At 46.8% G+C, this 22348-nt stretch overlaps 1 protein-coding gene and 1 long non-coding RNA gene across 2 annotated transcripts in view; one reads left to right on the forward strand and one right to left on the reverse strand.

Annotated features, from left to right (window-relative positions):
* The window catches only part of LOC309540200, a 46567-nt gene extending 43288 nt beyond the window's left edge, over positions 1 to 3279 (forward strand). The window contains exon 2 of the long non-coding RNA XR_014223125.1: positions 3087 to 3279. This is a non-coding gene — a long non-coding RNA (uncharacterized lncRNA). The remainder of the gene's footprint in view (positions 1 to 3086) is intronic.
* The window catches only part of SIGLEC1 (sialic acid binding Ig like lectin 1), a 53329-nt gene extending 32670 nt beyond the window's left edge, over positions 1 to 20659 (reverse strand). The window contains exons 1-6 of the mRNA XM_082236260.1: positions 20409 to 20659; positions 13472 to 13554; positions 12327 to 12686; positions 5893 to 6189; positions 4977 to 5240; positions 3025 to 3279 (exon numbers count right to left, since the gene is read on the reverse strand). Of these exons, the coding sequence (XP_082092386.1) occupies positions 3025 to 3279; positions 4977 to 5240; positions 5893 to 6189; positions 12327 to 12686; positions 13472 to 13520 (1225 nt within the window). The 5' untranslated portion in view covers positions 13521 to 13554; positions 20409 to 20659. The remainder of the gene's footprint in view (positions 1 to 3024; positions 3280 to 4976; positions 5241 to 5892; positions 6190 to 12326; positions 12687 to 13471; positions 13555 to 20408) is intronic.
* Positions 20660 to 22348: the final 1689 nt, after the last annotated feature.

Consider the following 22348-nt stretch of genomic DNA (forward strand, 5'->3'; position numbering starts at 1 on the left):
TTCTCTTTGACATCTGGTGCGAGGGTGTTCCACAGGGCGGATGCCACTACCGAAAAGGCCCTCTGTCTGGTTCCCTGTAACTTGGCTTCTCGCAGTGAGGGAACCGCCAGAAGGCCCTCGGCGCTGGACTTCAGTGTCCGGGCAGAAAGATGGAGGTGGGGACGCTCCTTCAGGTATACTGAGCTGAGGCCGTTTAGGGCTTTAAAGGTCAGCACCAACACTTTGAATTGTGCTCGGAAACAAGTCCCCACTCAGTTTGCCAGGAGCCAGACCCAGGGCTGTCTTAAGCATATGCAGCACCGGGGTGCAAAGATCTGCCTGGTGCGCCCCCCCCCCGGTTGCCCAGTCCCAGGCATGCAGGGGGGTGGGACCGAATGGCCAGCTGCCTCAGTGTCTCGCTGGCTCGGTTTCCCCTGAACTCGCAGAAGAACCCACTGCGGCGCTCTGACCAACAGACGGGCTCTTCCCCGGACTCAACTCTCGGGCCCCGAACTCTCAGCCTGGCGTCTCTGAGAGCCCGGCACCCGGGTGCCCCGCACCCTAGCACCTATGGGTAAGACGGTCCTGGCCAGACCGTGTCTCTCTCAGCCTAACCTACCTCACAGAGTCGTTGTGAGTATAAAATAGGGAGGAGGAGAACTAGGTACGCCACCTTGAGTTCTTGGAGGAAAGGTGGGATAGGACTGTAATACAGTGGTGCCCCGCAAGACGAATGCCTCGCAAGACGGAAAACTCGCTAGACGAAAGAGTTTTCCGTTTTGGAGGTGCTTCACAAAATGAATCTCCTATGGGCTTGCTTCGCAAGACCAAAATGTCTTGCGAGTTCCTTCGGTTTTTTCCCCCTCCCCCCCCTTTTCTAAGCCGCTAAGCCGCTTATCAGCTGATCCGATAAGCCGATAAGCCGCTAAAAGCCGCTAATAGCCGCTAATAGCGCTAATCCGCTAATCCGACAATGGGCTTGCTTCGCAAGACGAAAAAACCGCTAGACGAAGAGACTCTCAGAACGAATTCTTTTCGTCTTGCGAGGTACCACTGTAATTTTTTTTTTTTTAAAAAATGAATCTTTTAAAGAAATGAAAGGATGGATTAAGGCAAGGGAGTATGTTGATTGCTTCAGAACTATTATTTCTATCCGTATAGAATGCCAGCCAATTTGTTCAGCACCCAATCAAGTGAAAATTGATGGTTTTGTGAATCAGTTCCGTTTTTTTCCATGGGAGTAGGGACATCTGTAAGCAACTGTATTTCAGCTCTATGCCAGATGACCCCCATTTAATGCAGGGATTTTGCTACAGGCTGAAAAACATTCCTATCCACTGTTGGAAAGGTTCAAATACAGCAGGAGTGGGGAATAATAATAATAATAATAATAATAATAATAATAATAATAATAATAATATATGTCCCACCCATCTGGCTAGGTTTCCCCAGCCACTCTGGGCGGCTTCCAACAGAATATTAAAAACACGATCAAACATCAAACATTTAAAACTTCCCTAAACAGGGCTGCCTTCAGGCGTTTTCTAAAAGTCAGATAGTTGTTTATTTCCTTGGCATCTGATGGGAGGGTGTTCCTCAGGGAGGGCGCCACTACAGTGGTACCTCTGGTTGTGAACGGGATCCGTTCGCAACATGAAAAGAATGCAACCCGCAGCGGCGCGTCTGCCGGGCTGCGACTCGCTGCTTCTGTTCATGCGCGTAACGTCATTTTGCGCTTCTGCACATGTGCGAGCGGCGAAACCTGGAAGTAACCCTTTCTGGTACATCTGGGTCGCCGCGGGACGTATCCTGAAAGAACATAACATGAAGGCGACGTAACATGAGGTATGACTGTACTGAGAATGCTTATTAGATGGATTTCCCCTAAATTTATTTCTGAACTTTGAATTTTATTGTCATTCATGTTTTTATACTGTATTTTATGCTGCTTTTACAATTAAGTGTTTTAAATTAAGTGTTTTAAATTTACAATTAAGTGTTTTAAGCTAAAAAAGCCAATGCAATTCTGGGCCTCATCAATAGGAGTATAGCATCTAGATCAAGGGAAGTAATAGTGCCACTGTATTCTGCTCTGGTCAGACCTCACCTGGAGTACTGTGTCCAGTTCTGGGCACCACAATTCAAGAAGGACACTGACAAACTGGAACGTGTCCAGAGGAGGGCAACCAAAATGATCAAAGGCCTGGAAACGATGCCTTATGAGGAACGGCTAAGGGAGCTGGGCATGTTTAGCCTGGAGAAGAGGAGGTTAAGGGGTGATATGATAGCCATGTTCAAATATATAAAAGGATGTCACATAGAGGAGGGAGAAAGGTTGTTTTCTGCTGCTCCAGAGAAGCGGACACGGAGCAATGGATCCAAACTACAAGAAAGAAGATTCCACCTAAATATTAGGAAGAACCTCCTGACAGTAAGAGCTGTTTGACAGTGGAATTTGCTGCCAAGGAGTGTGGTGGAGTCTCCTACTTTGGAGGTCTTTAAGCAGAGGCTTGACAACCATATGTCAGGAGTGCTCTGATGGTGTTTCCTGCTTGGCAGGGGGTTGGACTCGATGGCCCTTGTGGTCTCTTCCAACTCTATGATTCTATGATTCTATGATTCTATGAAATTTGTTGTTAGCCACCCTGAGCCCACTTTTTGAACTGGGAAGGGCAGGGTATAAATAAAAATTTATTATGATTATGATTATGATTATGATTATTATGAGAAGGCCCTCTGCCTGGTTCTTTGTAACCTCACTCCTTGCAGGGAGGGAACCGCTAGAAGGCCCTCGGCGCTGGACCTCAGTGTCTGGGCTGAACGATGGGAGTGGAGATGCTCCTTCAGGTCTACTGTATATATATCTGCAGATGCCCCCAGATGCTGTGAGCCACAACTCCCCTATTTGCTGAGCATGAACCATGCTGGCTGGGGCTGATAATGGGGGTTGGAATCCAGCAACCTCTGAGAAACCACAGGTTCCCCATCCCTGATACGAAGTGTGCTCTGAACATGAAGCGCAAGAGGGAACGTCAGGAAACTCACAGAAGACGCTCAGGCCAATAGCTTGGGATGTCTCACTCCCTTTGTCATTCTGCACCTTGCAGGAGTAATAGCCAGTGTCTCCCACCGAAACCTCATGGAAGACCAGGATCCGGGCGCTGCCTTCCTTGATCCAGATGTTATTCTTGTACCAGCTGTAGTGGATCTCCTGCTTGTCTTCTCCAGGGACGTCGCAGGTCAGCGTGACCGTCTCCCCTTCCCTGACACTGGAAGAAGGGCTGATGGACAGCACAGCAGCTGGAAGATTAGGGGAGAAGGAACCGTGAGAAAAAGCTAGTTTCAGTAATCCCATACTTGGAATGACCCCGGAATCTTGCAGTACAACCTGCAGTTATATAAGAGTATGTATTTAAAGCAGACGAATAAATGAGTAAGTTAAGTTAATTTGGAATATGCAGAAAATAACTGCAGAAAGGTGGGGGGGGGAGCCGATTTTCAAAATGTTGAAATTATTGTAAAGTTATTGAAATGTATAAAATTGAAAACCAGAAATAAAAATGGAATGACCCCGGAATTAATGGCGCTGGTCACATTTCCCCTCCTTCATTGGGTGACACGCCTAGTCAAGGGACAGCAAAGAGCTTTGTAGCTCTATTTACCATGCTCTATTTACCATGCTCTATTTACCATGCTCCATCACCACGCTCCAGCACCCCTGGACCCAGAATTGACCTGCGCTTCCATGGACAGCTGTGAGTCCAGAATGACTCCCAGGCTGCACACCTGGTCTTTCAGGGGCACAGTTACCCCATTCATGGTGAATGGACAATATTGCTACCCATCCTGCTGTTCTCCAGATGTTGTGGGACTCAAATTCCCATCATCCCAGCCCAGTGGCCATGCTGGCTGAGGCTGATGGAAGTCTGAAACATCGACAGGCTTGTGTAGCATATTCTACTTAAACCTTGTAGCACATTTGTAATGATTTGCAAGATTCAGCTTATTTCTCTTTAGCCACAGGGCAGTTCTCCATTTGCATGGGTACCATTCAAAACTCCCAAAATAATTTCAGGCATAAGCAAGAGATTAAGCAAAAGCAACAGTGTGACGCGGCAGCTAAAAAAGCCAATGCAATTCTGGGCTGCATCAATAGGAGTATAGCATCTAGATCAAGGGAAGTAATAGTGCCACTGTATTCTGCTCTGGTCAGACCACACCTGGAGTACTGTGTCCAGTTCTGGGCACCACAATTCAAGAAGGACACTGACAAACTGGAACGTGTCCAGAGGAGGGCAACCAAAATGGTCAAAGGCCTGGAAACGATGCCTTATGAGGAACGGCTAAGGGAGCTGGGCATGTTTAACCTGGAGAAGAGGAGGTTAAGGGGTGATATGATAGCCATGTTCAAATATATAAAAGGATGTCACATAGAGGAGGGAGAAAGGTTGTTTTCTGCTGCTCCGGAGAAGCGGACACGGAGCAATGGATCCAAACTACAAGAAAGAAGATTCCACCTAAACATTAGGAAGAACTTCCTGACAGTAAGAGCTGTTCGACAGTGGAATTTGCTGCCAAGGAGTGTGGTGGAGTCTCCTACTTTGGAGGTCTTTAAGCAGAGGCTTGACAACCATATGTCAGGAGTGCTCTGATGGTGTTTCCTGCTTGGCAGGGGGTTGGACTCGATGGCCCTTGTGGTCTCTTCCAACTCTATGATTCTATGATTCTAACAGCTGGACAATTGAGAGCAGAGGCCATATGGGATGGAGCCCACCTTCCCCACACATGCCATCTGCTTAATCTCCTGGTTTTAGATCACACCTGCACCACTTAAAGCAAAGAATCCTTGTTAAGAGATTCTGGGAACTGTAGCTATTTCGGGATAAACTACATTTCCCACAATTCTTTGCTTTAAATGAAGATGCATGTAACTGGCTCAAAAATGAATAAATATGTACACAGATACGTACACCAAAGTCCCTCTCCTTGGTACTCACAGAAAACATAGAGGGTTACCCCTTCGGCCACCCCAATGCCCACAGAGTTTTCTGCCTCACAGTGGTACAGGCCGTAATCCTCACGGGCAGCACTGCTGATGGTTTTAAGTGGCTCGCTTCCGCAGGAGACGCCATCTTTGAACCACCTGTAGGCGGTGACTTCGGGGTTGCTGCTGTCCACAGTGCATGTCAGGGATGCCTCATCGCCCACTCGGATGTTCTTGGAGGAGGGATGGAGTGACACTTTCACACCTTTGGGGGGATCTAAGAGCAAGCGGAAGACTTTGAGACGAAGAACAGGAATGACGGTGGCTCGCTGAGCGCAACATCCATTTTCTTGAGCACTGAATCCATCACAGGGAAATGAAGGCTGTCTTTTCATAAGAAGGTAAGGCCAACAGAATATCTATTCCAGCAACCGGTTCTCACAGTGGCTGGCCACACGCCTCTTCTGGGGCACCGTGCCGCCGAAGCAGGAATTCTGTTCTCATCCTGAAGCAAAGTTCTCAACCCAAGGTACCATTTCTGGGTTAGCGGAGTCTGTAACCTGAAGTGTATGTAACCTGAAGCGTATGTAACCCGAGATACCACTGCACAGTCATACCTCGGGTTGAAGTTGCTTCAGGTTGAGCGTTTTCGGGTTGCGCTCCACGGTGACCCGGAAGTAACAGAACGCGTTACTTCTGAGTTTCGCCACTCGTGCATGCACAGACGCTCAAAATGACGTCACACGCATGCACAGAAGCGGCGAATCACAACCTGTGCAGACGCGGGTTGCGTTCGCTTCAGGATGCGACCAGGGCTCTGGAACGGATCCTGTTCGCATCCAGAGGTACCACTGTAGAACTAATTTATTTGCTGTCACTGATAACTGCCCCTCCTGGCCGCTCCATCCTCCTCACACAGATAAACTCACGTTTCACGTTGAGTGTGATTCTTCCCGTGGCCACCTGCTCCCCAACAGACACCTCGCAGCTCAGTTCCCGGTTGTGGTCCTTCCAGGACAAGGAAGTGGTCAGGGTTTGCTTCCTGAGTGATGCTGCTGTGTCCAGCTGCAGTGTTTTGGACACAAGCGAGGTCGTCGTGTCATAGCCAAGCCAACTCATGGAGATGCTGTCATAGGGACAGGTGTAGGGGCTGGAGCAGCTGAAGGACACCTCCATCCCTTCACGAAGGTCGTCCGGGGAGGCAATGGTGGGAATGTCGACCGAGTCTAAGGAGAAAGGGCAAAAGGATGGGCTTAGCTGAGCAGAATCTTTTGAGTTAGGAAGGATCAACTCTTTGCTCATCTGAAGATCACAGGGCAGTTCACAACATAAAAATACAAATTAAGAACATAAAATACACAATAAAACACAAACCAACCAACAATATCATATTTACACAGATATAGATGACTGATTAATTGTCATTTGATTAATTGTAGATAGGAAGAGGGGAAGAGTGACACATAATTATTGGGGTGAGGGGGGTGGGGGAAACATATGGGCGTGATTTTCAGGTGGGATAAATTACATACCAGAAAATTCAGGTTGCGCTATTAAACCTGATTTGGCATTTTGCAAAAAGGAAAATGACTGGAAAATGAACTGGAAAGTGTAGGATAATTTTTGCTGGATAGAACATGGGCTAACCTCCGCGCAGATCAGAAAGGCTGCTCATTAAATAGCCAACTTTGTCTAACCAGCCAATCTGGTTCCAGCCAATCAGGGTGAATGCTCAATAAACACATACCCTCCAACATTTGAAAATAGGGACATTCTGTTCCATGGTGTTGGTGGAGGTGATGATGATGATCATCATCAGAATGTTGCCCCAGCACTCTGGGTAGCTTCCAACGTATATAAAAACATTTTTTTTAAAAAAACCTCTCTATACAGGGCTGCCTTCAGATGTCTTCTAAAGGTTATACAGTTACTTATCTCCTTGGCTTGGAGGGTAATTCCATACCCTCCAACACTTTTCTGATAAAAATAGGGGCATCCTAAAGAAAAGCGTGGCAACAAAGGTCTGTATAGTTAAAGCTATGGTTTTCCCAGTAGTGATGTATGGAAGTGAGAGCTGGACCATAAAGAAGGCTGATCGTGGAAGAGTTGATGCTTTTGAATTCTGGTGCTGGAGGAGACTCTAGAGAGTCCCATGGACTGCAAGAAGATCAAACCGATCCATTCTGAAGGAAACCAGCCCTGAGTGCTCACTGGAAGGACAGATCCTGAAGCTGAGGCTCCAAGATTTTGGCCACCTCATGAGAAGAGAAGACTCCCTGGAAAAGACCCTGAAGTTGGGAAAGATGGAGGGCGCAAGGAGAAGGGGATGACGGAGGATGAGATGGTGGGACAGTGTTCTTGGAGCTACCAGCATGAGTTTGACCAAACTGCGGGAGGCAGTGGAAGACAGGAGGGCCTGGCGTGCTCTGGTCCAGGGGGTCATGAAGAGGTGGACATGACTAAACAACAACAACAAAGGAAAAGCAGGACATTCTGGGATCAAATCAGAAACCAGGACGGCTTCCGTAAATCCAGGATTGTCCCTTGGAGTGTTTGTAAACAGGTTGTTTGGAAGGTGACCTAAGGAAGACATCACAGGCTAAAAGCAGTTAGAAATGCACAAGCAGAAGTGAAGCTCGGCTCTTATATCCTCTGTTTTTGAATATGGGACACAGGCTTTCCATTGCAAATATGCTTAAGTTTCAGATTTCAGCTCTAATTAGCTGCTCTCAAGTTTTTTTGTTTTGTTGTTTGTTGGAGGAACAGCCTGAGAAATGCCTGGGCTAAAGATAGAATGAGGAACCAAGCAGAGTGCCTGTGTTCTGGGTGTACACTGGGCTGGGAGGACAAATTTGTGCATAAACTCGGTGAATGGTTATCACTGAGGGGAAGCTGATGATGGGAAGAGAATCAGCTGGAAGTAGACACCCCAACCTGGTTAAACAAAAGGGAATAGAAAAGGATGGTCTGTTTTGCTTAATGTATGTAGGGTTTGGTATCAGCGTTGCTCGTGTAGGTTCTCTGCTGTTTACTTTTGTTCCTTTGGTGGTGAGAGAGGTTGGGGTTGGCCCAGGGTGTGGCTGTTCATTTGTGGTTGGCTGTGGTGGTCTTTGTTTTCATGTGTGAGTGGGGTGGGTGGGTGTTTTGGATCAGGTTAGCCATATTGATTTGTATGCCGTTGGTGGATTATTATCATTGTCTTGTTGGGCTGTGTATGTGATAAAGGGGAGCCATACCGGGGTGAAGGCGTCTTCTTCTGTTTGTCCCCGTGTCAGTTTCAGTTTGTTTATTTTTTCTAGTAGGGCTGTTTCCCATAATATTTAGTACCATTGGTCCATGCTTACTCCTGACAGGTCTCTCCAGTGTCTGGTTATGGTGTTTCTGGCTGCTGAAAGTAGGAACATCCCCACCCGACCCCACCCCCACTCATCTTCCCACCCCTTTTCTTCCTAATGTCTCAACAAATGAAACTGATTTGTAAAAATGTTACATGGATAAAATACGAGAGACATTACACATACTTCTGTAAGTCAAGAAAATCTTTAATAAAAAAAAGAAGAAAGAAAGAAAGAAAGAAAAGAAAGGGATGGTCTGAATGGGAAGGGAGATAAGAAGCACCACTAGATCAGGGGTCGCCAACGCAGTGCCCACGGGCGCCAGGGCGCCTGCCTGCACTTCCTCTGGTGCCCATGAAAGGCATCACACTGCCGTCAAAAATCCACAACGTGCAATGGACTGTTTCATTTTCCTGCTCAGTTCCTGGTTTGTGCTGGCTCAGCCTCTCCTACGAACCTCCTCAACAATGTCCACGTTTCTTTAACTGCCGAGTCTGGACACCCAACCTCCCTTCCATTCTAAACACACAATTGAACATAAACGTGTTGGAAGTGTGGGATGTAATCCTCTGGAGCAGTCAAGTACAACATCTCCTGCTTGCCTAGAGTGAACATGCAGGGGAATGTTGGTCCAGCCAGTTGAACTTCCTGTTCCACCTGGCCTGGAGCATCCTTCCTTTTGCATGTGACTAGTAGGTGGGCATGACCTTTCCAAACCTGGTAGAAAGCCAAGTCACATAGCCACCTCCCTGTCTCTTCCTTCTTTTTCGTCCTGCATGCTTCCTGCTTCACCTGGTTTCACCTATATGGGGTAAACCTGTTTGTACATACAGTATTTGTAAATTTAAGCCTAAAGCCTGCCTTCAGGGATCACCTGATTGCGAGTAAAACTTCTTTTTGTTACTTTTGAATAAGACTGTTGTGTCTTTATTCTTTTAGGAGGGATCAAAGGGGTCTTACTAGGAATAATAGAACATACAGTGGTATCTCTGATTACGAACACTTCAGGTTACGAGCTCCTCTAACTCGGAAGTAGCTGCTCCTATTTGCAAACTTTGCCCCAGGATGCAAATGGAAATCGCGTGCCGGAGGCCCCATTAGCGAAAGCGCGCCTCAGGATAAGAACGGTTTCAGCATAAGAACGGACCTCCGGAACGAATTAAGTTCGTAACCAGCGGTACCACTGTATTTCTGTTAAATCTTACATCTTTAGTCAGGAAGCTGCTTGGGGATCTGCTAGTGGTTTTTGGCTTTGCATCATGCCGTTCAGAGTTGTATTTGGTACTGGGAGATGCAAGATAGAGTGATAATTGTATTTTAAAATGGGGTTTCAGAGTTTTTAGGGGTTTTTGAATGTCTTATGTAGATTTTTCAGTTTCATTGTTCTGTACGGGACAATGACAATAAAGATATCATATCGTATCGTATCGTCCCCAGAACAGTGGTACCTTGGTTTAAGAACAGCTTGGTTTATGAACAACTTGGATTAAGAACGCTGTAAACCCAGACGTAGGTGTTTTGGTTTGTGAACTTTGCCTTGGAATGAGAACATGTTTCGCTTCCTCTTGAGTGTGTTCCATTTGTAAATTGAGTCCCCCGCTGCTATGGGAAAGCACACCTTGGTTTAAGAACGCTTTGGCTTAAGAACGGACTTCCGGAACGAATTAAATTTGTAACTAGAGGTACCACTGTATTTCAATCTGGACAAGCCAGTTTGAATTGCTTATTGTCTCTCTAACGAGTCTGCAACCAGCTCGCTGCTGAGTAGTAGGGAAATGTATGGAAGTGAGAGCTGGACCATAAAGAAGGCTGATTGCGGAAGAATTGATGCTTTTGAATTCTGGTGCTGGAGGAGACTCTTGAGAGTCCCATGGACTGCAAGAAGATCAAACCTCTCCATTCTGAAGGAAATCAGCCCTGAGTGCTCACTGGAAGGACAGATCGTGAAGCTGAGGCTCCAAGACTTTGGCCACCTCATGAGAAGAGAAGACTCCGTGGAAAAGATCCTGATGTTGGGAAAGATGGAGGGCACAAGGAGAAGGGGATGACAGAGGACGAGATGGTGGGACAGTGTTCTCGAAGCTACCAGCATGAGTTTGACCAAACTGCGGGAGGCAGTGGAAGACAGGAGGGCCTGGCGTGCTCTGGTCCAGGGGGCTACGAAGAGTTGGACACAACTAAACGAATAAACAACAAAGTGAAGAAACTTGCTAACAGAAGTTAGGAAGGATAATATTAATCAATATATCCCACAGGAAGAGACCTGCAGCAGGGTCAGGCCATCGGCCCACCTCATCACAGAGGCCACCCAGATTTCCATGGGAAGCCTGGCAGCAGAATCTGAGCACAACAGATCTCTCCCCGCTTGTGATCAGACTGTGCTTATAGAATTGTAGAGTTGGAAGGAACCCTGAGGTCATCTAATGCAACCCCTGAAATGAGCTCGGCTTGCTCTTTTGTTCACTTTTGTTGCCATCCCTAGTGGCGAGTGTATCTGTGTGCATCTCACATGTGTGCTGCATGCAGTGTGGGTGTACACACTCATGCACAAACAGATATATTGGCTGTGCCCATCCCTGGCATGTGGCCCTGACTATCAATACGGCCCTCATGTTGGAAAAGAATTTGGCCAACCGTGCTTTAGGTCAAAGCAGTCCAGCCAATCACAGCCAGGTCCTTCAGCCTGCCCTGCCTCTCTGTGACCTCAGAGCAGCTCAGCCAACCACAGTTAGTGAACAGCCTTCACTCCATCACAAATCCCTGATGATAATGGCCTGCAGGTGGCTCAGTTGGTTAGAGCGTGGTGCTGATAAAGCCAAGGTCATGGGTTTGATCCCCGTAAGGGCAAACCACATATTTCTGCACTGCAGTTTGTTGGACTAGATGTCTCTATGATTCTATAAATGGCTTGGTTAAACAGCAGAGGGGTTTTTCCAGCTTGATACAGTGGGGCGCAGCCTTTCCTAATTTAGTAGCTTCCATTCAGTTGTTTAAAGTTAAAAAAACTTTTAAATGAGGGTGAAAGAGGAGAGCACAAAATATGGTCTGAAGCTCAACATCAAAAAAACGAAGATCATGGCCACTGATCCCATCACCTTCTGGCAAATAGAAGGGGAAGAAATGGAGGCGGTGAGAGATTTTACTTTCTTGGTCTCCATGATTACTGCAGATGGTGACAGCAGCCACGAAATTAAAAGACGCCTGCTTCTTGGGAGAAAAGCAATGACAAACCTAGACAGCATCTTAAAAAGCAGAGACATCACCTTGCCAACAAAGGTCTGTATTGTTAAAGCTCTGGTTTTCCCAGTAGTGATGTATGGAAGTGAAAGCTGGACCATAAAGAAGGCTGATCACTGAAGAATTGATGCTTTTGAATTCTGGTGCTGGAGGAGACGCTTGAGAGTCCCATGGACTGCAAGAAGATCAAACCTCTCCATTCTGAAGGAAATCAGCCCTGAGTGCTCACTGGAAGGACAGATCCTGAAGCTGAGGCTCCAAGACTTTGGCCACCTCATGAGAAGAATCCCTGGAAAAGATCCTGATGTTGGGAAAGATGGAGGGCACAAGGAGAAGGGGATGACAGAGGACGAGATGGTGGGACCGTGTTCTCGAAGCTACCAGCATGACTTTGACCAAACTGCGGGAGGCAGTGGAAGACAGGAGTGCCTGTTGTGCTCTGGTCCATGGGGTCATGAAGAGGCGGACACGACTAAACGACTAAACAGCAACATTCAGTTGTTTTAAGCCAAGCTTTGCCCTCCAGATGTTTTGCACTCCAGCTCCCTGTCTGATGGGAGTTGTAGTTCAAAACATAGAATCATAGAATAGAATCATAGAATCATAGAGTTGGCAGAGACCACAAGGGCCATCGAGTCCAACCCCCTGCCAAGCAGGAAACATCTGGAAGGCAGCAGGATGAAGAAGGCTGGCTTAAGTCCTGAGGACGGGTAGGCTTAGCAAAAACAGTCGAGAGATCGGGATGCATCACAAAGCAGACTTTTGTGGGCAGGGAGTGTCTGGTTACTTACCGGTGATGGTTAAAACAACCCCCTTTTGATCGGACCAGCGGTTCCCCTCGCTGATTTCGAACCGGAAAGTGTACTTGCCAGCATCTGCGGTTGTCACACCCCTCAGGAGCAAGGTGCAGTTGCGCTGGAGGGGGTCTCCCAGCAGCTCTGTGCGTCCTTGAAACCCACCCTCAACGCTACCAGGAGTTGCTGAGTGGTAAACCAAAGCCTTCTGCCCTGCGTTATCTTTGTACCAAATGGCCGTGATGCCATTTGGGATTTCGACGTTGCTGGGGTAGCTGAAGGTGCACGGGATGACGACGCAGGAGTCTTTGACGCTCCACAAATGTTCGGGGGTCGTGACAGCCCAGGAACCAAAGGCTGCAATAGGAATTATTATTATTTATTTATATCCCACCTTTCCCCCTGAAAGGACTTGTTACTGAAGGGGGAAGGAACGGGTTCTGTGCAGTCAGTCTGAAACGGGACCCAAAATCCTCATTTTTCCTCCTCCAAGGGAGCATTTCTAAAATGCATTAACTTGAGCTCTTGAGTCAATGTATAAACAGAAAGCCAGCTGTATAAACAAGTGCTCAAAGCCCTCTCCTTTATCAGTCCGTGACGGCAATGGATGGCCTTGCCAGTTCCAGTGGAGCAGGGATGGCACGTCTGGGTCTTATCTTACTTCCTGACCACAGTGACGCACAGACCTTGTCAGCCCCCCCCCCGGGAACGGCGCCAGGAGGACTCTTAGAATTGGTGACCTTCTTACCCCACGATAAGGAATACAGGAACTGGAACACCCTTTTATGGTCAAGAGCACAGGAACAGGAAACCCTTTTATGGTTAAGAGTACACGAGCAGGAACATCTGTGATGTCAACTTACATGTATAAGCTGACGTGTTTGGATTCCTGGGGAAGGGGGGAGAGGGTGCCTGGAGGATATATATACTGCATGAAATCTCTCATTTCTTTGGACTTGCTGTGAACTGACCACGCAAGTGCCTTCTGCTACCCGGAGAGCAGAATAAACTCTTTCTCTGAATCAACCTCGGTGTCATTTGACGCCTTCCTCCCTGTTCTGGGAGCAACGCTCACCCTACCAATCGGTAAAGTCTAATAAGGCTACATTTCAGCAATCAGGTTTAGTATTTAGCAAACATACCTTGGGCGACATAACTGGAGAATGCAAAAAGGAAGAAGGGCAAAGCCATAGCCGGTGGGAGCGGCTGATTCAAGGGCAAATTCCTGGAGGGGGAAGCAAAGCAAAGTTCACAGTTAGATTCAAGACTGCCCAAAAGATGAGCACACCTTTGACCAAATGGGCCACGGAATGTGGAATGCCTGTGGCCCACCAGATGCTGTTGGACTACAACTCCCATCATTCCCTGCAATTGGGGCTGGTGGGAGCTGGGGTCTATGAGCATCTCGAAGCCTTCAGGTTCCCTGTCCCTGTTTCAGGGGGAAACGCCAAACGCTGAACCTGGGACCTTCTTTGTGCAATGCATGTGCTCAGTCTCTGAGCTATGCGCTCTCTCAATGTGCTGAATAATAATAATAATAATAATAATAATAATAATAATAATAATAATAATAATAATAATTTATTATTTATACCCCACCCATCTGGCTGGGTTTTCCTGGCCACTCTGGGCGGCTTCCAACAAAATATTAAAATACATTAGTCTATTAAACATTAAAAGCTTCCCTAAACAGGGCTGCCTTCAGATGCCTTCTAAAAGTCTGGTAGTTGTTTTTCTCTTTGACATCTGGTGGGAGGGCGTTCCACAGGGCGGGTGCCACTACCAAGAAGGCCCTCTGCCTGGTTCCCTGTAACTTGGCTTCTCGCAGCAAGGGAACCACCAGAAGGACCTCAGCACTGGACCTCAGTGTCTGGGCAGAACGATGGGGGTTGGAGACGCTCCTTCAGGTATACTGGACCGAGGCTGTTTAGGGCTTTCAAGGTCAGCACCAACACTTTGAATTGGGCTTGGAAACGCACTGGGAGCCAGTGTAGGTCTTTCAGGACCGGTGTTATGTGGTCTCGGCGGCCGCTCCCAGTCACCAGTCTAGCTGCCGCATTCTGGATTAATTGCAGTTTCCGGGTCACCTTCAAAGGTAGCCCCACGTAGAGCGCATGGCAGTAGTCCAAGCGAGAGATAACTAGAGCATGCACCACTCTGGCGAGACAGTCTGCAGGCAGGTAGGGTCTCATCCTGCGTACCAAATGGAGCTGAATTGTTGTTTTTGTTGCAATGATGAAGGCGATGTCAGCACTGCCCTTTTGAGTCGTGCCCAGGAGACTGCAAGCCTGCAGGCAGGGACTGCCCTGTTTGTAAAATCTGTCAACAACAACGACAGCAGCAATAATAACGTCACATGCCACCCCAGTCTCTGAGCGGTTAGAGACACCAGGGGTTCCAGGCACTTGCCTAGTGGAGGCTGTTCTCTGTCGTCCCCTTCTCCTTGTGCCCTCCATTTTTCCCAACATCAGGGTCTTTTCCAGGGAGTCTTCTCTTCTCATGAGGTGGCCAAAGTATTGGAGCCTCAGCTTCACGATCTGTCCTTCCAGTGAGCGCTCAGGGCTGATTTCCTTCCGGTCTTACATAGCCTCCAACATTTCTCCAATGAAAACAGGATTGTCCTAAGCAGGTCATTCCAGGATCAAATCAGAAATGAGGATGGCTTATGTAAATCCGGAACTGTCCTTGGAAAATAGAGACACTTGGAGGCTGTCTATATATGCAACCTGAGCATAGGACAGAGGGGCTTGCAGCAACAACACCTTAAAATATCTTGCCTCTTCATTAGTCACAGCTTTGGATCCTGCACGGAGCAAGCAGGTCTCTGGGTCTATAGCTTCCTGCCTTCTTCCAGCTCAGCTCACCCACCTAGCTAGCAGCTAACTGCGGGAGGCAGTGGAAGACAGGAGTGCCTGGCGTGCTCTGGTCCAGGGGGTCACGAAGAGTCGGACACGACTAAATGACTACACAACAACAACAGTGTGCACCCCGGAAATGATCTCTTTCAGCTTCTGCCTTCTGGAAGAAGGTCCAGGGTTATAAAGACTAGGACTAGCCGCCTGAGAAACAGTTTCTATCCAAATGTGATTTTGGTTTTAAATGCAGTGTAAGGAGTCTCTATGGGAGTATATTGTATTTAATGATGGGGTATCAGAGTTTTTAGGGGGCTAACCAGGTTGGGATGGTTGGGATAGCAGGCTTGTTGGTTTTTGAATGTCTTATGCAGATTTCTCAATTTCGTTGTTCTGTATGGGACAATGACAATTGCCTTCCAGCGTCAATCCTTTTAGGACCAGAGATAGACTTCTGCATGGAAAAGGCACGTGTGTGTGTGTGTGCACACACGCGCGCAGATGTTAATGGCCATTGGCTGTTGGTTGCTCAAAGGAAACTGAAACCATTAATCCAGATTTTGGATTTCAGAGCCCATCAGAGACAGCCCCACTCTGCATGCCTTGGTCAGGCCCTGTTGCTGCGAGCAGAGGAACTTGGGCTCTGGGGTCAGATGGGTGAGGCTGATCGGAAGAAACGAAACTCATTTGGAAGCTGCTGCCAAGGGCTGAGTTCAGGAAACAGAAGTGACGTTTCGAACGGGAGATGGAGAGCAACGCTCCCCTTCCTCTTCTCCCTGATAGATGTCCCCAGTGCTATTTTTCTAGAAAAAGAAGTGCTGGAACTCACCACGAACGCCTCCCTTGTTCTCTTATAATTGCAATGGCACCCACCTGAGAGGTACAGCAAGTTCTGGCTGAAAAAACGCCCAGGTCCACTTGCTACTTGGAGGTCTGAGTGGGATGCTCAGGCAAATGCCCAGATGTCGCTGGGTTTTGATAGACCTTCCCAGCCCGTAGTGCGTCACTAAAACCGTAACAGGAGGGGGAATAGTTTTGCACTTCTGCTAGTCAGGCCCAGGTCAACAGTTATTCATTATTTTTTAATATGCCACTGTGGGAGCCAACAGAGCTATGTGGCAACAGTTGGAATCCTAGAAGTGTAGTGTTGGACTAGAGTCATCTAGTTGAAACCACTGCCTAGATACGATACGATACGATAATCTTTATTGCTGAAGCCCTACACTGGGAAATCAGGGTTCACATTTCAGGAGAGTTTTTGATGTTGTTCAAATGGATTTATTTATTCTGACATGTGTTTATTACTTATTTATTTAAAAGTAGTTATTTCATTTTTTAAAATCAAGGTGAAATGCATAAAACCATTCAATATATATATATATATATATATATGCTTTCGTAGATTTTCACGGGTACAGGAATGCAGGTTTTGGTGTCTTCGGGTGTCTTCCCGTGTAAGAGTCGGGGTGTCTGTGCGACGTTTCGACGAGGTCTCACTCGTCATCTTCAGGCTGGTGCTTTCGGCTTCTTAACAAGAAGCCGAAAGCACCAGCCTGAAGATGACGAGTGAGACCTCGTCGAAACGTCGCACAGACACCCCGACTCTTACACGGGAAGACACCCGAAGACACCAAAACCTGCATATATATATATATATATATATATATATATATATATATATATATATATAGTTAAAGTTAAAAATGCACCTCAGTTAACCATTATGGAAAGATGTATTCTTAATTGGCTGTCGGAATAGAAAAAAAAATCAGCAGGCGTTTCAGTTTTAAAACAGAAGGTGCCTGCTAAATCTCTGTTGGCAGAATATATCACACTTTTCCTACAAGGAGTTCAAAGTCACATTCATGGTTCTCTCCCTCTTCCATCCCATTTTATCATCACAACAAGCCTGTGAGGTGAGTTAGGCCAAGAAACTCTGTCTGATCCCTGGCCACTCAGTGAGCTTTGTGGTTGAGTGGAGATTTGAACCCTGATCTCCCAGGTCCTAGCCTGACCCACTAACCACTAAAGAATACAAGCTCTCTAATACTGTATTTTAGGGATGCGGGTGGCACTGTGGGTTAAACCACAGAGCCTAGGACTTGCCAATCAGAAGGTCGGCAGCTCAAATCCCCGTGACGGAATGAGCTCCCGTTGCTCGGTCCCTGCTCTGTCAACCTAGCAGTTCAAAAGCACGTCAAAGTGCAAGTAGATAAATAGGTACCACTCTGGCGGGAAGGTAAACGGTGTTTCCGTGTGCTGCTCTGCTTTGCCAGAAGTGGCTTAGTCATGCTGGCCACATGACCCGGAAGCTGTATGCCAGCTCCCTTGGCCAATAAAGCGAGATGAGCGCCGCAACCCCAGAGTTGGCCACAACTGGAACTAATGGTCAGGGGTCCCTTTACCTTTAATGCTGTATTTTAAAGTGAAAAATAGTGCTTGCTGCCAGGGGCGGTGTGTAACAATAACTTCTCCCCCAGGTACCCTAATCCAGAACACTGAAAACTGGTTTCTCTCTGTGTGTCTGGATTTTCTCCCCCCTTCAGAAGGATAGAAGTGGAAAGTGTTGGACATGGACCAGAGGGAGACCTTCATGAGTCTCCCTGCTTTGTTTTGAAGCACCAAGTGGCCTTGTTGCACTCTCTCTCAGCCCAACCTACTTCAGTGAGTCCAAAAGGCTGCTTTGTGATCTCGTGGGAGGAAAATGGGATGTGGGTGATATGGGATCAAGTCCTCCTTGCCTATCCATCATTCAAGCTTTTAAATGTTTTTCCATTTCCACTTGGGAATTTTGTAGCATCTGATGGAACATAACAAGCTTTGATTGAGCCGAATAGATTGACATGGCTCTCTCTCTCTCTCTCTCTCTCTCTCTCTCTCTCTGTGAGAGAGGGAGGGAGGGAGAGAGAGGCGTGCAGCCTGGGAGTCATTTTGGACTCACAGCTCTCCATGGAGGGGCAGGTCAATTCTGTGTCCAGGACAGCTGTCTACCAGCTCCACCTGGTACGCAAGCTGAGACCCTTCCTGCCTGCAGACTGTCTTGCCAGAGTGGTGCATGCGCTAGTTATCTCCCGCTTGGACTACTGCAATGCGCTCTACATGGGGCTACCTTTGAAGCTGACCCGGAAACTGCAACTAATCCAGAATGCGGCAGCTAGACTGGTGACTGGGAGTGGCCGCTGAGCCCACATAACACCGGTCCTGAAATACCTACATTGGCTCTCAGTATGTTTCCAAGCACAATTCAAAGTGTTGGTGCTGACCTTGAAAGCCCTAAATGGCCTCAAAGGCCCAGTAGACCTGAAGGAGCGTCTCCACCCCCATCGTTCAGCCCGGACACTGAGGTCCAGTGCTGAGGGCCTTCTGGCGGTTCCCTCCCTGTGAGAAGCCAAGTTACAGGGAACCAGGCAGAGGGCCTTCTCAGTGGTGGCACCCACCCTGTGGAACGCCCTCCCACCAGATGTCAAAGAGAACAACAACTACCAGACTTTTAGAAGACATCTGAAGGCAGCCCTCTTTAGGGAAGCTTTTAATGTTTAACAGGCTACTGCATTTTAATACTCTGTTGGAAGCCGCCCAGAGTGGCTGGGGAATCCCAGCCAGATGGGCGGGGTATAAATAACAAATTCTATTCTATTCTGGGGGAAGCCTGCAAGCAGGATTCGAACGCAAGAGCAACTCTCTCATCCCGGTGTTTCCAGCCACTGGCATTCACTACCACCAACCATGGAGGCAGCGCATAGGGATCCTGGCTAGTAACCATGGATAGCCCTCTCCTCATTAAATTGTCTAATCCTCTTTTAAAGCCATCCATGTTGGGGGCTGCCCCTGCCCCCTATGGGAGCACAGGCGCTGAGTTGAGCCCAACATGGCGCTGGGGGGTGAGGTCACGTCTCCCAATGTAGTGCAGCCCAGGGCGACATTCCGCCAGGCCTCTCCAAAGTTGGTGCCAGAATAATAGTGGCAAGAAATTGGAAAAAAAATGAAATCTTATCAACGATTACAGAGTGGCAAATTATTACGATAGAATACCTGCAACTAGCAAAATCGACTGGAAAAATTAGAGGAATGTCAAACCAAAAGGTATTTAGGGAATGGAAAATATTTAAAGAATACTTGAAAATGTACAGTACAAACAATAAGATGCTTGCAGAAATAGAGTGATACTGTTAACCAAGAATTATCTAAAATATAATAGTGGATTTTATATATCTATATACAAAATAAAATAATACGAATCTCTGCAAGGAATACAGATAATATAAGTAGTATAATGAGAATTATTGGAAGTTACTATTTTAATTTGTTATGTAAGTGTAATATATTGCATTTGTTTATGTTTGTTTTTCTGTCTTTTCTTACTCTTTTTCCATTTGTATCGTCTTTTGTATTATATGTTACGTACATTTGTCTATGTGAAAATTAATAAAGATTTTCTCTGTATATAAAAAAGATTGGTGGGGGGCTTAGCCCTGTCCCAGCAGATATTGGGGGTGGGTTGTAGAGGCCTCAGCCCCATGGGGTTGACGTGCCTTTGTGGGAGCAAGTGCCATAATTCAACTCTGTGCTGCATGAATAAGTTGTTGTGATGATGGTGATGGTGATTTGTATGCTGCCCTTTACCCACAGCTCTCAGAGAGGGTGCTTACAACACAAAATCACAATGTAGAAACACAAAAAACATAATAAAAACAAAGACAACCCAAGAATTCCCCGTTCCCCAGCACATTTTAAAAGGGCATTGGATGTCAGTCAGCCCAAGGCCTGGTTCCTGAGGAACGCTTTTGCCTGGCACCTAAAGGTATATCATGAAGGTGCCAGGCGAACTTTCCTGGGGAGAGCATTCCACAGACGGGGAGCCACTGCAGAAAAGGCCCTGTTCTTGTGTTATCTGTCCCAAATCTTCCACTCCACAGTTTCACTGGATGTCTGCAAGTGTTATGAGACGGAGAAAAGCTTTTCCCAATCCACTTTCTCTACGCCATGCAGAATTCTCTAAACTTCCATCGTGTAACCTCTTACTCAGTTTCCCTCTAAACTAAAATGTCCCAAACGCTGCAATCTTCCTTCGTAGCGGAGCTGCTTCATAGCCTTTTCCAAACCTTTCCCAACTCTGCATACTCTCAAATAATCAGTAATGCTCAAGGTGGCTACCAAGTACAAAATAAGCACAACAACAACAACAACAACAACAACCAGTAACATGATTGAAACGGGTCTGCCTTGCCTTTTCCCAGAGAGCAGCTCCTCCTGCAACAGATCTCCACGGTCCCTTGGAACTCTCTGCCACACACAATGGAGCGATGCTGCTTCTGGCCTTCTCAACGGGATGCTGGACCTCAAGGACAAAGCGGTCCAGGAGAATGCAGAACTTCTGGTCTGGAACAGCTTTATCTGCCTCCCCTTTTTGGGAAGTCCCCCATTGTGTCAGCTGTTTTCATTCTGGGCCCAATCACTTAAAATGCTCATCGTTCAGCGCTGATGAGACATCTTGGGAGGGAGGTAGGAGGAGGAGGAGGAAGAAGAAGAAGGGAACAGCCTTCTGGGTTCAGTGCTGGGCACTGCAGTTCAAGATGGATGTGGGTGACAAGTTGGAAAGGATCCAGAGAGCAGCAAGAATGATAAACAGCTTCTCAAGTCAAACCCTGGGAGGAACAACAGAAGGAACTGCAAGGAAACTAGGAGTTTTGGGGTTATGCAATTCCGCAGAAGCTGTTCTCAGCTGGCTGCTGTCACACAGAGAGAGTTAGGGATGTACTTAAGTTACAGATTAAACATAATCCTCCCTTCTACGGGGGCTTCGTTGACCAGATAAGAAGGACCCTGCAGCTGCATCAGGCCAAAGGGTCATCCTGTTTCCCACGGCAGACCCACCAAATGGGAAGCATTCAAAGATGAAGGCAAGAGCACCATCCTCTTGATGGCTTTGCAGAAGATTCTGCTGAGAGATATGATGCTTATAGCAAGTCACACCGCTGGCCCACTCAGCTAGTATTCCCAAGCTTGGGCCTGTGTCCCTAGGCTTACGGTGTATTGAAATCAATTTCTGTTGCTGGTTTTTGTTGTTGATATATTCCTTGGGTTCTTTTCCTTGTCCTGCTTTGAACTTCCTTTAACAGTGTAATGCAGAAATAAAACCCATTGCCTCAGTTTCTCAAGTGTTGCAGTGGCAGAACATTTTTTTGTTTTTGTTAGAGCGTTTATTAATTTTCCAATAAGAACATCCAATTAACATGTCAAATCCAATAAAAATGAAAAACTAAAATAAAAAAGAGTCCAATTGTCTCCCAAATTATATCTTAATTTTACGACTTCCTACGGTCTGAATTCCGAAGCATTTTCCAAATCACAGTCCTGCCTCTCATCTCTCATCAGTGTTTTCATAATTCCATATCAAGATTTTATCCAGGGCAGGGCATCTTTGCCGCATGTAGAATTTCCCAGGTCTTCAGTCTCCGATGGTATCTTCAAATAGGATCGGGAGAGCCCCCCCCCCTACGAAAACCCAGAAGACCACTGCTTCTCCACGTGGTGCATAATCCACGGAATTCCCTCCCACAGGGCAATACAATAATTTGGAACTGTGTGTGAAAAACTAGTAGAAATAATAATACAGTGAGTCGAATTGGAAGTCAAATGTGTTTATTTTTTTTCTTTTTTTCTTTCCCCCTTCTTTCTCTCTCCCCCCCCCGTTTCCCTCCCCTTTTTCTTCTTCCTTTTCTCTTTTCTTTCTTTCTTTTTTTTTTGGTGCGCCTCCTTTCTTGGTCTTTCTCTTTTTGATTTGTTACGAAGGAATAAAGAGATAAAAGTATAATATGAAAACTTCCAGTAAGTCTAAAGTGATGTTGTGTAAACTATTTATATATTGTTAAAATCAGTGAATTGTAATGAATTGATGTAACAATTACTGTGGTTTTTTCCCCTTTGTTATTGTTGAATTCTAAATAAAGTATTATTCTTCTCTTTAAAAAAAAAAAAGGAATTCCTTCTCACAGGGCTGGCCACCAACCTGGATAGCTTTGGAAGAGGATTGTCTAAGTTCACGGAGGAGTAGAGGGGTTAGCGGCTAGTCAGTGCAATCTTTTTTTAAAAAGAAAAAGAGGTGCCAGATCTCACCATGAACGCCTCCCTCTTTCTCTTAGAATGGCAATGGAACCCACTTAAGAG

The sequence above is a fragment of the Podarcis vaucheri genome, assembly GCF_965113315.1.
Source record: "Podarcis vaucheri genome assembly, chromosome: 9".
Taxonomy (NCBI): Eukaryota; Metazoa; Chordata; class Lepidosauria; order Squamata; family Lacertidae; genus Podarcis; species Podarcis vaucheri.